General features: G+C 40.7%; 1 protein-coding gene across 2 annotated transcripts in view; it reads left to right on the top strand.

Annotated features, from left to right (window-relative positions):
• The window catches only part of PDE3A (phosphodiesterase 3A), a 265,092-nt gene extending 253,707 nt beyond the window's left edge, over positions 1-11,385 (top strand). For both annotated transcript variants that reach the window (XM_075114585.1, XM_075114593.1), the window contains exon 16: positions 1,456-11,385. In XM_075114585.1, the coding sequence (XP_074970686.1) occupies positions 1,456-1,700 (245 nt within the window). In that variant the 3' untranslated portion in view covers positions 1,701-11,385. The remainder of the gene's footprint in view (positions 1-1,455) is intronic.
• The last annotated feature ends 7,899 nt before the right edge of the window (positions 11,386-19,284 follow it).

Genomic DNA, 19,284 nt, shown 5'->3' with positions numbered 1-19,284 from the left:
AACGCTTCACCTAGGTCCTGATAATTCACTAAAGCAGTTGAGATAAATTTAAGAGTTATAAACCGTTAAGGTAGCTTAAGATCTTTTTTGTTATTATACAGAAGCATGTAATTCCCCCAAAGTTCTGATGCAAATGTAAGAATTAACAAGGCTCAGTCTTTAGTGGTTCAGGCAAATTTTAACACCACAGCAAGTGCTCGCTGGTGTTTGCAGAGAGCAGCAAGATGTGGGGTCACCCAGGAAACCCAGGAGAGAATGTCCTGCTGCGGCATTGGCAGGGTAGGGGCTTCTTATTAGTGCTAAACCTTGAAGGTTTCCTACAGGGAACCAAAGGCTTTCTAATGAAGGATTGGGTTGGATTTGGTCTGTGCTCAGTGAAAAGCTCTTTGTTTCCAGTTCAAAAGCTTCAAGGGCTGAACGTTTTGGATCCTGACACAGACATACTTTAGGCAACCTCAAATACTAATCCACACAAATTTATTTGGTACAAAACATTCCTCTACCTCACCTTATTTAAAAAAAAAATCAGCAGTTGTCTTTGGAGGGGTTATTATTTCAGTTCTGTGGCTGCCATTGCCACTGTTAATGAGCAGGGAAAATTTTCAAGCTTTGTCCTGTTAAGGAGTTAACAATCTGTGTTGGGCAGGCTATATTGACACAGAAAAAAACACTTCAGACAGCAAAACACTTGTAGTGCATCTGTGTCAGGAGCCATGAGAACTACCAGTGGCAAAAACATATTATAGGTTAACAGCAGGGGACTGGTGCTTCAAAACCAAAGATAAGAGAGCTCCCAGATGGTATTTGGCTATATGACCACTTCTTCAGTGGTCAGACTCCATTGCAATGCTGTGCAAAGCGTTTAAGGTCATCTCTACTGCAGTGGTGAAGTGGTAAATCTCTGAAAAGGCAGCATAGGAATAGGTTCCCTCCTTTGATTACTAATGCTTTCTCATTCATCATCCTTCTACAGCTCAGATCAGACATAAAATGTGGAGAAAACAAAATCAGGATTTTTCTTCTGGGGCATCCATTGGGGGCAGGGGGGACGCACAACACAATTTAATGTGTGCGTTACGGAGTAGGTTGATCAGAGTCTTTAAGTACTTGATATAAAAAAGAAATGAGGAGGAATGGCTCAGCAACATGTTTTATGCATAATCATTCAAGCACTAGATGTCTCTGTGAGCTGCATAGTCAGGGACAGCATACAGCCTGTGATACGGTGAAGCCGGGGCTCAAACTGTGCAGGAAACCCGGTTGCTTTCCTGGAGGTCTGGAGAGGCATAACTTTCTGAATTTTAAGACTGTTTAAGTGTTTGATTTTAAAGATCTGTTGGTGCAGTTCCTATATGTTAGCTATATGTCAGTTCCCCTCTGCTTGCTACACCTTCAGTCCATTTTCCTCCTTCTCTCACAGAAAACAGTACGTTAATGTCATATGGTATTTTACAGGAAAGAAGTTCAAGAGGAGGAAAATCTACTGTCAGATCACTCAGCACCTGCTTCAGAACCATAAAATGTGGAAGAAAGTAATTGAGGACGAGGAGAGGTTAGCCGGGACAGAGAAGCAAGGCACGGAGCAATCCACACTGCACCAATCTTCAGAACAAATCCAGGCCATCAGGGAAGAGGAGGAGGAGAAAGGGAAGCCCAAGAGGGATGAAGAAGAGAACACAACTGTAGAACCAAACCAATGACAATATTTACAGCAGTATTTTAAGACAGACTGACTCGTGCACAGACTCTTTCTCAAGCCAGCACAGCATTTAGACACAACACTGTAGAAGTATGGGATAATGCGCCTACAGCTGTTTAATTTGTTTCTCTTTCCTTTTTATGGTGAGGTACATTGTTTAAACTCCTTTGCTCAAGGAAGCTTTCACACTGCGACACCGGCTTTTACAGACTTTCTTTAAAGAGATTTGGGGTTGGGTGGAATTATATGAATATATATATATAGCCAGGGTTATTGGCTGCGCACTTCAGCAAAATACATTTAATGATATATTATGGTCACTGTGATATTTACAGAAGAAAGCTCTCTAAGGAAATGCTGCTTCTAAAGCACATTTGCAGTTAACAGTAAGGTACCAGTTAAGTAGCTTTTGATCTTAATGCCGAGGGATAAAAGTTCCAAAGCTTTATATGGATGATACATCCTGCCAATATATGTGTGCATGAGGGGGTGTTTGCAAGTGTGAGTGAATATCATGTAATATTGCGTAGTTTGAGTTGTTATACTAGCTGTAGCACATGTCCCAGAACACGACAACAAACAGAAGGCCTGAGTTTCAGAGAATTTGTGTCCACAAGGGAACCAGAGTCCGTTTTGAGGAGCTTTGCATTCTCCGTAGCCCTCCAAGTCCCAGTTTGCTCCAGCTGCAGGCAGCAGCCTTTCGGCAGGGGCTGCGGTGGCCCGGGCTGCAGGCCTGGCCCCATCCGGCTGTGTGGGCTCCTCCACCTTCTCCTCTTCCTCCTCCTCCTCCTCCTCCTCCTCGGTGCTTCCCAGACTGCTGGCGAAAGGGATGTGCCAGGAAATTTATTTTCCAAAGGGGGTTACGAAGGACTGTGTGGCACGCTGGTCTGTTCTCCTTGAGAGGACCTGGCCCTCTGTATACTTCTGAGTGCGAGAGTGGCTGTGTGGGACTGTGTGCGTGTTTGGCAGGAGAGAACAGAGAGCAAATGTGTGTGCATACTCGGACACTAGAGGCATACTGTCATCTTCCTACCCTAACCTTATGCCTCCGTGCATCAGTGGCCAAATATATCATTTAAGAACGAAGCTAAGCTATGTCCCTTGAGAGCAAAAGAAGGGGAATGTGGGGGCCATGCCCTTTCTCAGAATAAAAGGCAAACGATGCATCAGGAGCAGTGTGGGGGACCGGTGCCGGTCCTGTGTCGGCCGGCCACTTGTATGTCTCAGCAACCACTCACATGAGCTTCAGAGAACTTGTTTTCTTCAGTGTGAGGTGCTGGATGGGAGCAGTTTGTTACTGGCATTCTGCTTAGAAGCAGCATGTTTGAACCCACCAATATACTTTTTTTCTTTTTTCTTTTTTCTTTTTTGTTTAAGAGAAAGGAAAAGATCAGGCCTGTAAGAAGAGCAGATCTTTTTTTTGTTCTGTTTATTTGTTTTCTCTGTTGTTTATGCTGTGAGCCAAATGTCTATTTAAAAGGTTGGATATTCACTTTCAATATTTTATTTCACAATATTATATTTGTCAATGATTAGCTATCTAGATGTAAATATGGAAAAATTTTTATGGGTTCCTGTAGATAATGATATCTTTAAGAAAAAAAAAAAAAAGAAAAAGAAAAAAAGGGAAAAGTTTTTTTGTAAAGCTAATTTTTTAAAAAATAAATACAAAAACATTTTTATACAGTGTAGCCATTTGCAAACCCAACAAATAAAGTCTTGAGTAATTTGTATAGACCCTTCTGGGAAGCCAATGGTCTACAGGATCAAGGCTTTAAAATACTAATGCTCTTTGGGACTGGCAGCACCAACCAGTACCACACAATTTAGAGTTTTGTTCCCACAAAAAGAATTATATATATATAAAGTTCAGTATCTCTCAAAAATCATTTGACTATGTATGCTTTTTATATTTTAATCCTGCAGCCCCTTGCCAAGAAGAGGATTGCTTGTGTGAGTAAGAATGCTTGTGAAAGGAAGAGTTTGTAGAAGTCCTTTCTATATGAAATTTCTGACATTGCATCCATCACTTTTTGTTATTGTTACGCATTCACCATATTTCGTTATCCTATTGATACCTCCCCAAAAATGTTGGAAAACATCCTCTGTCAAAAAGCCAATCAGCATGTGTGTTATCACTTCAGAGTTTCTTTCTGCTCTGCATTTCCGTTAGAGTGAGCTTTTGCTACAAAACAGGATTTTGGTTTATTGCGGTTTGCATTTGCCTGATATTGTCCCATCCTACTCTTACCAGTAGAGAAGACATTTGCCCTTCGACAGAGTGACTCTAGAGCATGGCTCTGAATGCTCTTATCAGCAGAAATATTTAGTAAGTTTTTCAATGAAATCAGGAAAGCAAAGATTCAAATTACACTATTATTTTAAAGGGAAATGGTATAGCAGAATTCATTCAAAAGAAAAAAGATGTCTCCACCAATTCCACCTTGCACTGTTTTCACACCTCTTCAGTCACTTTGATTAATCATTTTATCTGGGTTTCTCTTGTACCTTATAGTATGAGAATAATTTAATATGCCTCGTTCTGTCCTGTAAAAATTAAACTTACAGAGATGCTTTAAAATGTCACATCTTCAAGCACTTTTTTTCTCCGTTTTCAGTGCATGGTCACTGGGACTGGATTTTTTTATATTGATTTTTATGTTGCCTTTCCTAGCAGAAGAAGAAAAGAAGTTATTGCAGAAAGTGTTGATGGGGTGCCCCGTTCATAAAATTACAAAGAGGCATTCAAGAATGAGGTGAAGTCCTGCAAGTGGACTTCCACACACTCCTCTAAGCAGGCATACACAGGGTTGAACTAAGAAAAATTGTCCTAAAAATGTGCTCAAAGTGCATTACTATATTTTTCCTAGTCACCGTTTTTAGTTGCCATTAGGTAAAATCAGTGTCAGCTTCTAATTTGTTAAGATTTGTTCCTTCTTTATTGCCAATGCAGCTGTCACAAATCATTACTGCATTGCTACACAAGCCTGTTTGTGGGTACAGCTCGATTGACTCAGGTCTTTTACAGTGAAGGAATTGCTGCCAGGCCGAAAATCAGAATGATCATTGATTTTACCCAAACTGGAAGGAATACCAGTGAAGAAGCTAAAAGAACTGGGAGTGGTTAGCTTGGTAAGAGGTGACTTTTTTTGCACTCCAAATAGTTGCTAATAGAATCCAATTTCTGCAGGTGTCCACTCCTTATGAACCTGATTTTCAGTCCTTGCAGTGCACTTCTGGCAGGCGGTGATCAGGAAATTTCCCAGGTTGGCTTAAATATAACACATAAGAAAGTACCAGGGAGATTTTATGTCAAACGTGTGAATACCATTTTTGTTCTTTTGCTTTGGGGTTTTTTAGTAGATAATGAAGCCGGTAATTTTTAGAGGTTTTTATAATAGTTTCTGGTCTAAAGGAGGTAAAACTTTTTGAGCTGCAGTTGCAGCAACCTTTTGGAGTCTAGGCCTTGATGGTTTTCCTCTTTGCACAGTCCTTTGGTGTTGCAAACCCCAAATAAACTACAGCCTGTGCAATAATTTTGGGAAAAAAAATAAAAGAATTGTATTCTGTCGGTAAAGTGCTCAGCTTTCAGGTGGGGTGTTTACAATGTTGATAGGGGTTTCTGGTATGTACAGTATGCAAAGAAGTTTCTTAAACACTAGAAAAAGCAAGGCCCATTTAAAGTGTTTTGCAGTTAAAAAAAATCATGTTTTAGTTTTCAGGTCTTTAAAAACAGGGAGAGAATCATTGAACTATTTTTTCAGATTGGAATTTTGTTTTCTCCACTGTAATGTCACTTGGTGTCTGATCCTATTCCCCTCTAGTCAAGAAGTCTGCTATTCCCTTAAGAGGAGGCTTTCTGTAGAGCTTGCATCTCCCTGTGTAGTGAGAAGAGCACTCTGCCGGTCACGTAGCAACCACATATAAACCCTTGTATCTCCATATTCCCAGTTTGCTTCGTAGTCACATGCTGTTTACCATGGAACATAACTTCTCTCATTATGCTTGTGTTGCAGAAAGAACATATGGAAGTGGAGAGTGTGAAAGCCCCAAACTATTTATTTTATTACTTTTAAGAGGAGCCTGAGCCTTTGGTTTCCAAGAACCCAGAAATACCTGTGTCCAGAAGTAATAATTTCCACCACATTCAAAGGGCCATAGTTTACTATTTATGCTCCAATTCCTGAGGGAACCTGGCATCTCTTGATTTGTTTTGAGCTAATGTACAGGGCGTGTCGACACTCATCTCTGAAAATCAGCTGCTTCCTCCAGTCGAAAGATGGTGTTTGATGCAAAGGTACAAGCTATGCCTCACAAGTGAGTTGTAGGAATCTGCTAGGAAAAAGGTATTCTACTGTGCTCTTGGCAGCAATTTGAACTCCCTTCCTCTGTGAATGAAACCCCTTACAGAGAGCTTGGGAAATGGCTGTGTATCACCAATGGCATCCCCTGTGACCTTGTGCAGGGTGCTGGCTCTCACAGCAAATGATGGTCACGTTCTGGCAGTAAATGGTTCCCAGGGCAGATGTAATCTAAGAATGCATTTGTTAACAATGCAAGGATAAGTTAACGATGTTAACTGTTCATCAGTTTTTACCCTGACATCATGTATGAATCCAAGACTGCGATTGCTCAGGATGCATTTGGGACGTTTACCCTTAGTGTACTACTGTTAGAAGTTCTTAAGATCCTAGGGGTCTGAATTTGGAAGGAAGTCTGTAAAGATTCAGGTAGATGCTTCTAAAAGTACCATTTGCATCTAAGCAAATTTTGTACCCAGCTCCCTTTTTCTGCTTTCCATGCCGGACTTTAAGTTCCTTTGTTTTCTCTAGAAAAGTCTCCTAAATTTCTGTCTGCTTTTTAGATACAAAAATCTTTCTAAAATTCTGGCCCCATCTGTCTGTCTTCCTTCAGAAATACCCCCGAAAGTAGAATGCAGCATGGAGAAGCCAAGGATCTTGCCAAACTGAGCATCAGTCAGTGGTGCGGCCAATGAGGACTGCCCAGCCTGTGCCCCAGTCTGGGCGCATTCGCACCCAGCGCCATGCCTATGCTGCTGAGCTGTGAGCTGAGTAGGTGTGCGTAGCTGTCATTTTGGTTACTTGGCAGCCTGAGCCCCACCAGGTATTAGCGGGACTTCGGGTCTTAGAGAATTTTGTCCGTTCTCAAAATGAACCTTAGGCACTTTTCAAAATTTTGCCGTAAGTATAATGCAGCAAAGTGCTTGTGGTTGGTCCCAGGTGTTAATGAAGTACTTGTGCAAAGTCTCATTAATTATCTGGCACATCCTGCTTGGTCCGTGTGGTGTGATCCTATGCTGGTGATGGTGAGAGCTTTGCTGTTGAAGTTGATGGTTGCAGGTTTGAGTCCACCCTCTCACTGACTTTCCCTAGGCACAGCCAGATGTGCCAGTCAGTGTGAGCCTGGGCAGCCCGGCAGATCCAGCTGTGCCTGTGCCTGCAGCTGCGATCCAGAGAAGGCACAAGGCGCTTGACCAGCAAATACCCCAAGCAGATGCACCAGCTGATCGAAGTGTGAGAGAGGCAACGTATATGTGTTGTGGTTCATTTGATAGACATAGGGTTCCATAGGTAGGGAGGGCAGTAATGACAGTCTGTGGCTTTTCTTTCTCTGAAAGAAGATGCTTTTGACTGTTGGAAAACCTGTAATTCATAAAAACATATAATACTTGCTGTTACTTTCGCAAGTACTGTTATGGTTGAGATGTTCCAGCATTACATGTTTAAGGAAGAAAGGTTTCCATTTAAGGATGAGTAGGAGAATTTCTTGAGCATCCCTTGGCTTCGTGGGCAGAAGATTAGATTGAGGCTTGTGCCCAGAGCGGAGAACATGCCTCTGCCAGGTCTGCTGCAGGCACCGCATCTGGGAGGCAGGCGCGGAGGGTTGCTTGCTTTTTCCTGTCTCGGGCCTGGACATTGACCTGAGAACTTGGGTATTCTTCCTCTGGCAGCACAGCGCTGGTGTAATTAGTCCTTGGGTTGATGGGGTTGTAGACATGCAGGGAGAAAGTCAAACTGGCAATTCATAGGAAAGAGAAAAGGAAATCGTAGCCCAGTGTGAAGCAGACTTTATGTCACACACTTGATTTCACTTTTCTTTCAAAACCAAATGTAATCCCACTGTAATGAAATAACCATGGAGTTTCTGGGGGTTTAATTACTGTTCGATGTTGCAGCATTAGTCAAAATGGTGGCAGCATTAAAAAGAAGATAATTATTCCCATTAAGTAGGGTAAGGGAATGCTTTTCTTTTCTTTTTTTTTTTTTTTGTAATTTTTTTTCATATTTTTAGGTGAATCAACAAATAGGAGTGTCCAGGCCTCCTGAAGAAAATGTATGTTAAGTGTTTTTGAACAGATGGGGGAATATTTGAAATTAGGTGACAGCTGTCTTAAGCAATCATTGGAAGAGCTAGCAAAAAATACTGGTTATTGGAGGCAAACTTTGAATTAGAGCAAAATAGCACCAGTACTTTTGAAAGCAACTTAGTATGATAAATATTTCTTTGAATTTTGTCACTTTCATTCAGCAAAACAACATTCCTCTGGAGGTAAATCAAAGCAGGGTTTTAGCCCCTGCTGTGGTAGTTATTGAATCCCAGTGTTGGAGGGAGCAGTGCTAGAGTTATCCTCCATTTACATCCAAATTATGATTTATTCAGAGGCCATTAGTGGGATTTTCCTGGCAGGCAGGTGTCCTTTTGATGAAAAAATATATCATGCCTCCTCAGTAGGATGCAGACATTGCCTGTGTGAGCACCCACCTGAATTCTTAGGACGATACAAGCTCCTCAGTAGACTGTGGTCAGAAGAGCATGGGTGCATTTCTGGAGAGTCCATTATCACAATGACAAAAGGGGGAAAAAGCTTGAGCTATGTGACAACACTACTTTGATAAAACTGAAACAACAATAACCATTGTGCAGTTTGAAAGCTTGCCAATGTCACTTGAGGTGTATGCAAAAGTTTCCCCAAGTGCTTGCACGTGTAAAACTATTCCTTCTGAAAGGTGATGAGTTCAGGTATAACCAACTGTCCTTGGCCGTGGTCTGTCAGGCTGAAGGATATAGTGATCCAAGAAGGATTTTTGACTGAAGTAGTTTAATTCTCCCTCATTAAAGAAAACTTTAGTTGGTGCTAGAGGAGGAAAAAGAATGATAACATTTATTTCAGTTGAGCTTTTCCAGTGGCTTGTTGTGCCAGTTGTTTCTTACTTCCAAAGCCATGCTTGCGGTATGTCCAAGGTGTGGAAGTGGGGCAGCAGATGACACTTGGTTTGCTGTTGATGGCATGTGGGATCTGTGTGTGCCAAGAAGCACCACTGAAATCCGCAGGAGTGGAAAGGGGTGTATCCCAGCAGCGGATTAGATGAGGAAACCCAAATATTTCTGGTTTCTGTCTGTGTGAAAGCACAAGAGCAGGTAAAAAGGACTTTGCCACGGCTGCAGACTATGTGTCCTTTTATGATTGAATTCTCATGTCCTGATTCAAAAACCATAGAAGTCAGATCAAATAAGCAAAACACAGCGCGTGCTGTGGCCCTGGCAAGGCAGGCGTGCGTTAGCTTGCATTTCCTCGGGCTCGCAGAGGGAGCTGTGCTTGCAGTGTTGGCCTGCGAATGACATGGGGTCCGGGACAGGACTGCACGGGGGGAGGAACTGGTGGGAGGTTAAGAACAAATGCTGAATTTCAGAGGGCTGTTGTCAAAGTAGCTGGACAAATACCTTAGAGTAATGTAATCCAACTCTATACCCACCTCGCCGTGGTTTGCTTACAGTGATAGCCCCGAGGCAGTGGGCTTAGATGCTCTGGTTTTCAGCGCTGTCTTCCTTTGCCACAGCGAACACTTACAAACAATTAATGTGAATTAGCAACTGCTCTTTGCTTTTAGGTATTTATTTAATGGAGATTGAGTTTTTGGGGTTTGTTGTTGTTAGTTTTTGTTTCTCCCCTGGCCCTAATCTTTTTACCCCCATGCTTTCATAAAAAGGAAAAAAGAAAAGGGTCTGCAATCTGATCGGAGAGAAAACAGGGGTTTGCCATGTGTGTACATACTGCTTTAGGTAGAAAGCCCATCGTCTCTTAAAGCTATCTTTCCTTTTCAGAATTCCTGCCTGATTCTGACACACGGTGAAAATCTGTATTTGAATGCAAAATTTTCATTTTTAGATGTTTGTAAACCGTAATACAATACTGCAGGTGGCATCCTAAAAGATCAAAGACAGCATTAATAATGGCTCTGTGGTGTTGATGATCTTTTCAGTATTTCAACCATGTCAGCATACATTTGGTCATTACTTTTCTAAAGTTAGGTCTTCTTTTCTTCAGTAATTGATATAAGATGTTTGCATGATGGAAAGTAATTTAAGTTCACTTCTTAAAAAAACGTGATTCATACTGTAGGTTGTGTTTGTTTAACAGATTAACATTTTCACTGACGGGTGGCAGTTTTTTTTTTCTTTTTAATGCTTTTGATAGAAGAACCTCTAGGACATTTTCCAGCAGAAACACATTTTGTGATCTTTGCCTCCAGTTGTGGAAGTAGTACCTTTCAAAAATAATTGTATTTCCAATACAGTTTGGCCATCTGGGTAACAATACACAAGTATGTATGCCACGTTCAAGCTATGATTATAAAAACCCCATTTTGGTGAAAGTAATCACGAAATTAATCCAGCAAGGTCAAAATCCTTTCTGAGTGAAAATTTTGGATGTGTCAATATAATTGAAGCACGTGATGCCCCACCAGATTTTGGGGCCAAATCATACAAATTTTGTATTATCAAATTCACGAAAGGTCAACCAATATTTTTTTTTACTTTCAGAAAACACTGAGGAATTTGGTCACCTTACATCCTCTCCTGTGAGGTTTGGCTCCTGGCCTGCGTCCTCAGGGCACTGCGCCTCAGACACCATTATTTTATGACGGTCATTCAGACTCAGCTCTAGCGGCAAGTTTCCGCAATTCACCCATGTAATTCAAAATTAATCCCTCCTTGATTTTTTTTCAAGGTGAGAGAAAAGAGGGGAAATGTAATTTTATATGGCTCTATTCCAAAAGGGTTTTGTGTACCTTTCTAATTCTTTTGAAGCAATATTTTAAAAAATAACTGCCAGCCAAAGTGGCAATGCAGAAAAGTGCCATCTTGTTCAGGATTTGTACACGCCAGTTTTTAACACAGTGTTTTCACTAAGTACTACATACATTAATTTATATTTATATATTGTCAATATTGTTGTAACCAAGCTTCTCCTTTTTAAACACTTCAGGAACAAGGCCTTGTATTTTTAGGTGATTTTCATAAACAGAATAATTCTTTTCCTTTCACTAGTATCTTGCACTCGATACATGTAGCAATACTTAATATATTCTCTTCACAAGTATTTGTTAAGTGATTTAGTTAATGGCTGATAAATGTTTTGTACAAAATAGATTCTGTACAGGAAAAAAAAATCTTTTAGATAAACATTATTTATTTTTACTGTTTTGTAAGTTAGACACTATATGAAGCTCCTTTTTTGCCAGAATTACTGGAAGTGCCTCTTGGTAAAATGTATTATACAGTAAATATGTATTCAAAATTATTAGAAATACTTGTCACAAAATGAACAATGTGGATGTTGCAATGTGAAGACAAATGTACAACATAAATATAATTCTGTGGTATCCTGTTTGCTGTGTTTCTTTTTTCCTTTACTGAACAAATTTGCTTCTGGTGTGCCCAGCCTGCAGTTGAAGCGCCAGTCTGCAAATGACCTGTAGCTTCTTCAAACTCTGATTGAAATCCAGTAAAGCTGGTATATATTGAATTCCCATTTTATCTCCCAGCCCTGCTTGGTATGTGTTAGGGACCCGTGGTATTGATTTATTGGTATCCTATCATCTGCAATTTTACCAGCAGAATTCTGCACTTTGTTTCAGGTCACTAATAAATCCCATGTTTAACGCTGTGTGACTCAACCAGTCTCTGGAAAGCCTCATTATAAATATCCTTCTTTAATGATGACCAATATTTCAACATCTGTCGTCTGTGTACTTTTCAATCCAATTAATACGGACCATACTGATTGAACGTGGTCTGTATTACGTGGCACTGTTCAGCCATAGTGATGCAGAGTGAGTAATGCTTCCCGAGAAAATGAAATGTGTTACCTTAAGAGTGTTTTCCTTATTAATCGCAGAAGCAATATGTTAAAGTGGGACATCAGTAAGTTAGATCGATTTTCTTGCAATTATATTGGTAAGTATACTGTCATTCTTCAGTGAAAGATTTTGCTAGTCCATTATGTGAGCTAGGACTGACATTTAGCCAGCTACTTTCTTTGCTCACTGTTTATAATTTTAAAGTATCTTAGAGCGGTCTAAAATTTCCCCAATTTTTTAAGTTTTATTACTTACTTTCATCAAAGATGTGGAGAGCTCTTCAGCCAACTCATTTGAAATGGCTGCATACAAACTATCTGGATCAACAGCATATTCAAAGCCTCTTGTCCTATAGCTTAAAAATTAACAGATTTCAAAGTATGGAAAAGCATGAGCAACATATCTAGCTGTCAGTTTTGAAGTCCCACTAGTTTAGTTGTCCTCTGGCTTAAATTCTGCATGGCAAAAAATGTAAGGAAATTTACACCAGGCAGTCATTAGGAAGGTATTAGCTGGGATCATTGCCAGTACAAAAGTAAAATATGATTATACCTATTCTGAGGGAACTGCTCATAAGCAGCCGGTCTGTCCCAAAGACTTACTAGTTCCCTAGCATGGAATTATTTGATCCAGAGATTCACAGCTGCCCACAGAAAAGCATACAACTGGAGTAATGAAGAAAACCTCATTTCCTTCAGTACTCCTCATCACAAAAAGTAGGGGCCACCAAGGTAAAGAATGCACTTTTCTTTGAAAATCGCTGAACTGTCTCTGGAGCTCTTCAAAAAGCAAGAGGTTCCCATGGGAAGAGATGAGCCATAAAGCACAGAGCAGAAGTCGTCAATCTGCTAATGAGACCACACATGAGCATGCCTCTCCTGGGGTTCTGGTAAAACATAAAGGAGGCCATGACGCACAGTCAGTAGTGGCTCAATTAAGTGTTGCATTTTCCAGGTGTTCAGATTACTCTCAATTGCCCAGGCAAATCCACTTGCCTAAAACCACTTAAAATGTTTCACTAAAAAACAGAAATCTCAGAGAACTCTTTGTATTCTGTTTAGCAATGCTTTCTTTACCGTTTCTTCAATTATGTCACCAAAATCCCATGGAATCCAACATTATCCCTCATGCAACCATGGACTCCCTGGATATCGTCAATGATTCACGTAGGGGTAGAACAGTAAACGACTTTGACAGTTAGATGCGTAACTTCCAAGCGCTACCCTGACTGACGGGGTCTGTAGCTCTGGGATGGCCATCTGCCACAATCTGAGGGAGATTTTTAACCACTCCACAATGAGATCCCAAAAACCTGGCATGCTGAGAAGGAAACTGTCCAAGCCAGCTACTTTGTTGAACAGCTTCACAGCCAAGGGGTGATAGTAACGTTGCCTTAACTCATGTGACATGGGAGAAAACATGCAAGTTTAAATTTTACCTAAGGTTTTGATGGCTTGTGTCACACCACACACTAAATAACCTGGGATAGACACTGTTGTAATGGTTTGGAAGTCTGATACAGATAAAAGGTAGCTGCAACGTCTGCTTGTCTGCAGCCAGGAAATACAAAGCAGAAGGTTCCTGTTTGATCTGCGTGATGGCTTCACTTAGAGGGACTTTTGTTGTTGCTGGTAAATTACTTCCCCTCACAATCCTTTGCACATGTCAATTGTTTATTACTGTGCTTGCCAAAGGCATTATATTCTACAAATTCAACACCTTCTGTGTCATAAACTCCACTGTTAAATTCTTTACACCTTCTCTTTCCACATTTCTAGCCAAAATCTCTGGGTGTAAACCTAGTTCAAAGAACTTATCTGCATTACAGAAAGCGCTATGGGGTTTTATTAAGATTAATGGTTTTAATCCCTAGTGGCTGGACAAATTCCAGTTTCTTTTATTACGTTCTTCTAAATTAAAATTCTCCCCAAACCTCCGGTGGGTAGAAATGCTTCCTGCCCTGAAGAGATTAGTCATATCACTGGATCTCTTCTTTATCCTCCTTGTTATACCCCCCCAGAGGTGGGTTTCACAGGCCCCATGGAGATTTTTGCAAAGTGTTGTTCTGTATAAGTGTACATTACTTCTCTTTTTTTGAAAATTCTAGTCAAAAATCTGTCTGGGTCTGTAATTTGGGGGTTTTGTTTTTTACTCACCATTCAGGAAGAAAAACCTCCTCACTTTTACCTGATCGGTTACCTTCTGCAGGTGCTTTCAAGGTGATCTACAGTCGTTATGCATGCTTCTATACATTACCTCAGGCACCCACCATGGGGAACATATGCAGAAAAGGTGGTATTGTCCTATGGTCAGGAGCAGTAAATGCTAAATTTACTGCAACTGCTATTTTTGAAAATTATTCTTCCTGAGGTTTCGTGAAAGGGGCTGAAAGTCTGAATGTCATGAATAATTTGATGAGCGCGTCAGGGTAATGAGACTTCTTAGAAGGACCTGTGAATATCCTAACTACAAGTTATCTGGGCCCAAAAACGTAATTAGACAAGTGTTCTATTGCTTTTGCTGTTCTTTGATATGAAAATTGTTCATTGAGGCTAGACCTTAGTTGGGCAAAGAAGTGCTAGCATAAATAAAATAATAACGGAGCATTTGGCCAAGTGACAATCTGAGTAGCGGAGGACTCATTCTACTGAAAGTTTCTATATAGCTTTGCAATGCAGTATTAAGGCTTGGGAACGTGTTCTCTGTCAAACTATATGAATTATGTAAATTCAAATTTTAAGACAATATGGTATATCTGAATACGATTTATACTTTTTTTTTTTAAGTCAGTATTTTCCTTTTATCAGAGAAAAACAAAAGTTTCTTTGCAGCTGTTATGTGTGTACTCAGATTTCAGCACAAAGTTTATCTTTATAAGCAAGCCCTTATGATTTAAATAAGTCCGTTGGAATATGTTTTAAAAAATGTCTTTTACAAAGGAAAAAGTTTCATGCTTCTGAACACTGGGTGCGGAGGTTGAGACTTTACAAGGTTAACATTTGCTCATGAAATGTACTCGAAGAAGAAGCAGCTGGTTCCTTGGAGCTATGCCTCAGATATCTGTTGTTGTTGGATGGTTTAAAGACTGACCCACAAACTTGCTGTGTTGTTAGTGTATTGGTAGGTCTATGAATCAAGATTACTCTTGTCACAACTATTCACTATGGCTAGACTAGGCTTTGTAAATGTAATTAATTTAACCCTGTGCTATAGAAATGAAGGTGGTCTGGCTTCTAATTTTCTGTAACTAATACAAAGTAGGAATGCAAAGAAAATAGAAACAGACCTCGAGGAATAAGCTTTAGTCTGCTTCTTTGTCCTGTAGCTGCTTTAAAGGCTTTGTTTCAATTATGGAATAAGTATATACAAGCAAGCAATTTCTTTTAGTACTATGGGAAAGCAAAACCTGTCTTGTCTGATTGATTGTCTAGCAAGCTTCCAATGAGTTTTGTGTCATTGTGCTTGGAAGTGCTCGGCTGTGGGAGGCACTGGAAAGTGACACACAAGAGGTGTCGTGTCCTGTATTGGAATCGGTAGTGATTCGTTTCTCCATCTCAGTTCTTGTTAGTAAATTGTAGTAGGTAATGTACTGCATTGCCTTTCCATGGGATATCCAAGGCCTGGGAGACTAATAAATTCCTACCCGGATGACACTTTCTTCTCTGCCAGATGAACTTGCTGAGTTTTAGTGAGGATGTTGTATTCATTTACTCTAAACATCTGGAAAAGTATTGTAGAGGACATAACATGACCATTTCTGAAGAACTGCTATAATTAGCTCATAAAGGAATGGTGATTCTCTTCTGGAAGGCGTAAGAAAACTTTCCATAATGGAAAATACCTTCCCCAGGGTGGTTTTGATAAAGTTCAAGTTAAGATATTATCTATACCTATAAAGAAGTCAGAGAAAGAGACTTTCCAGTCTCTTTCCAGAGAAATTCCAGTAAAAGCCCAGCTGTGATAGAAAGCTGATGCTGAGGTTTTACAATGAACCAAAAATCCAGGAAAGATGAGAAGATTACACTAAATCCTGTGGGCCTCATTCTTCAAAGCATTGCTTCATCTTAAACTGCATAAAACCATACTTTAGGTATGTTTCTGTAAGGGTGGAGGACCATGCCCTGGTGTTCACTGATATGATTTGTAGCATAATTAGGTCTTGAAGGATGATGTGAAAGGGATTTATATAAAGAATTTATGATTCTGAACATAAAACTTCCATATTAGAAGGGACAATGTGGTGAAGGCTACCAGTGCAGAATAACTGGAGTCTGTGTCAGAAATCATTGAAGGAGACAAGGTCAGCAACGAAGATTAACGGTCAGGCAAAACAACTACAGATTCTGTATTGTGTAAATTCAGTTTTCCTAATAATTGAAGGAAACAGGCTGGAAGCTGTTCTCTGAAAGAGGCTGAAAGAACTCATAATCACTAATTCTCCTAATCACTAATTCATGTGAACTATTAGGCACCCTGATATTTCCTAGAAAAGGGGAAAAGAGGTTTCCAAGTTTCCAAACCCACCAAGTAAGGATATAAGACACATTAAAGTACAAAATATGAATTACGTGCAGTGTAATAAAGTTCCAGCTGCATTAAGAACCCAAAATGGAGATATAATGGAGGAACGGATAATAATTTGTATTAAATTTAGAAAAGTAGAAGCCTGCTTCAAGGCGCTGTGTTTGGCACAGCACCGGTTTGAGTGTCTGAGCTTTTAGCTGCCATGGGAACATACCCTACTGCAGAGGGTGGGAGAGAGCAAGGAGGGGAAAGGAAGAAGAATTTATACTTTTAATACCTTCTCTGTTTGTATAATTAAAACTCATAGGTTAGCAGAAGACACAGGATTTATAGCCTCTCCCAGATCAAGCATCTACATTGGGAACTAGTCACGTTGTTCTTCACCTTTACACAAACTTGCAAATAAATGCTGTTTCAGTAGCCATGACTTTGTGACATGAAAAACACAGGGTTGGAATGAAGTTTGCAAAATTTTCCTTTCGTTGTGGCAAAGGACTTGACTGAGTCTCCCGTGCAATTCTGTCCTCTCTTTAATGGTTTTTTTCATTCTGGTTTTATATCATGTTGATGGGAACTTTGCCCTGAGGCTTTCTGGGAGCAGGGCATACTGGGCATACCAGGAAGGGCCAGGGTCTGGATGGGAAAGCTTTCTGAAAGACTGGTCCACCCTACATCCCATCTTCCCCCATGCACCCCACGCCCCCCCAACTTTTTTTTTTTTTTTCTGGTCCATTCCCCCTTGAAGCCTTTCGTTTCCTGGGAACGAGCAATTAAGAAGATCAGGATTTTTTTTTCCCTCTCCACAAAGCTTTGTCACGTGCCCCATCAAACTTACAGCAACATACAAAGAAAAATACTCCTGGGAGGGTTTAGATGTTCTTCAGGATTTCCAGCTAGGGCACCCTGTGTCTTTGCTTTGCCAGTACGCCCAGTGTCCTGGAGTTGATAGGAGGGGAGAAAAGAAGAAAAAAGTGAGGAGGTGGGGGAGGAGGATGGGGACGAGATGAATACCAAGTGCTCAGGCAAAACAAGAGAACAAGTTCCCCCACCCTTATGCTTTCTTCTTTCTCTGCCTCTAGTATAAGACGTACCACCCTTAGACAGGGTAATTTCTAAGGGGGGGTTTCCCCTCCAACTTTTCACACTTTTAAGCTGGGACCAGGGCCCATGCATGTATGTATGGGTATGCATAAGCGACAGAGGGAGCTTACCTATGAAAACTGGTAGGCACAATCTCTGGGGATTTCTACTGCCAGGTAAGATTTGGCTTTTCTTCTTCTCTTTGTTAAGTCATCTTTCAGAGATGATGGCCTTTAGCTGGGTTCATGGGTAAACAGTCTCTGTACTGGTCTCCTGTGGCCACCTATTCTAGCAAGTGCAGCTCCTACACCTGCAGGCTGACACAAAATAAAGGCATGTCTAAGGAGGCTTACTGCAAAGCGGAGGAGCTTCCAGTGAGGGGAAGGACTTTTTTTCATTGCCTGGAGTTTGAATGAGTGGAGGGGTGCTTCAGGAGCTGCCTGGCAGTGTCTCAGCCGTGCATGCTCAGGATCGGACTTGTCCTTGGACCTGACCGTCGGGCACAGCCCCACATGTCAGCCTGTGGGAGGGTGAACACCACTGCCACCTGAGCTGTGTCACAGGTGAGTTATTGGGTGTGCTTTTGGTGGGATAGAAAGCAGATCCTCCAGAGAGGGCTCCTGCACCCCAGCTGGAGCTAGGAACATAGGTAGGGGTTGGAGCCCCAGCTGTGAGCCCAGGTGACAGGCAGGGAGTAGGTTTGAGCGTGGCCAGCAGTTGTCATTTGAGCACAGTGTCACCTGCCTGGACTCAGTTGTCATAGGTGTAATGAAATTTGTAAGAATTCCTTCACTTCAGGGCAGCCACTTCAGTGTCTTTCCTTCCTGCTGGAATGATTGATGATCAAATTCTGCCTGCTCTTTCTTTCAGGACTCCCACAAAAGGTCATTTTACAGTGGAACTTGCTTGGTTTGATTTGATTTTTCCCAAGTGTGATGGTAAAACACCATGTTATTCCCTTCTTTAGCTTCACAGAGACTAAAATGTCTCTGGCTTTGAAGGCTCCTGCTTTAGTCCTGTCCTGTGCATCTATATTGGGGATGATAGTACAGAACACGTTAACAGATTTTATATATATATTTTTTATATATATATATATATATATATATATATCAGTTTTCACATATACCTACTCTTCCTTGACTGGCATGGAGTGGAGCAGCTTTTTTAGAATGATAGAATCAAGAGTGGTTTGAGTTGGAAGGGACCTTTAGAGGCCATCTAGTCCAATGCCCCTGCAGTAAGCAGGGACATCTTCAACTAGATCTGGTTGCTCAGAGCCCCATCCAACCTGATCTGCCTTATACAATAGCCAAAACTGCCTTATACAATGCCTCTTCAATGTCTTCCTTTCTTAATCTCTGATAAAAGTTACAAAAGGTATTTAGAAAAACTAATCCACAGAAACTCCACTGATTAAATGTTTTCAGAGGTCCTTGAAGAGTTCAGAGTGCTCTGCAAGCTTCAGAAGATGCTACCTGTAATTAGGAAACACTATTTAGATGGTATTTGGTTGAAGGAAGGGAAAGTGTGTTGTCTATGTATACACAAGTAATTGTTAACGCTTTGGTACACTTGGTTTTGTTCTCCCCATATGGTTATTTGTTTATGTATTTTTTTTATATAAGAGCTGAATATCTTTACTGCCAGAAAACCTGCATTTTGGAAGATTGTGTGCAGGTTTAATAATGACTGATAAAACCGGTGTCTATGTTTTTGTCATTGCAAGTATTATGTGGTAAAGATATATACTTAAAACAACAAGCAAATCTAAATCTAAATCTTGTGCCAAGGTAACTGTTGCTCAGGTCTTATTTT

The sequence above is a fragment of the Phalacrocorax aristotelis genome, chromosome 1 (assembly GCF_949628215.1).
Source record: "Phalacrocorax aristotelis chromosome 1, bGulAri2.1, whole genome shotgun sequence".
NCBI classification, from domain to species: Eukaryota; Metazoa; Chordata; class Aves; order Suliformes; family Phalacrocoracidae; genus Phalacrocorax; species Phalacrocorax aristotelis.
The sequence above is the reverse complement of the archived record's forward strand: the minus strand, read 5'-3'. Positions and strand labels throughout refer to the sequence as shown.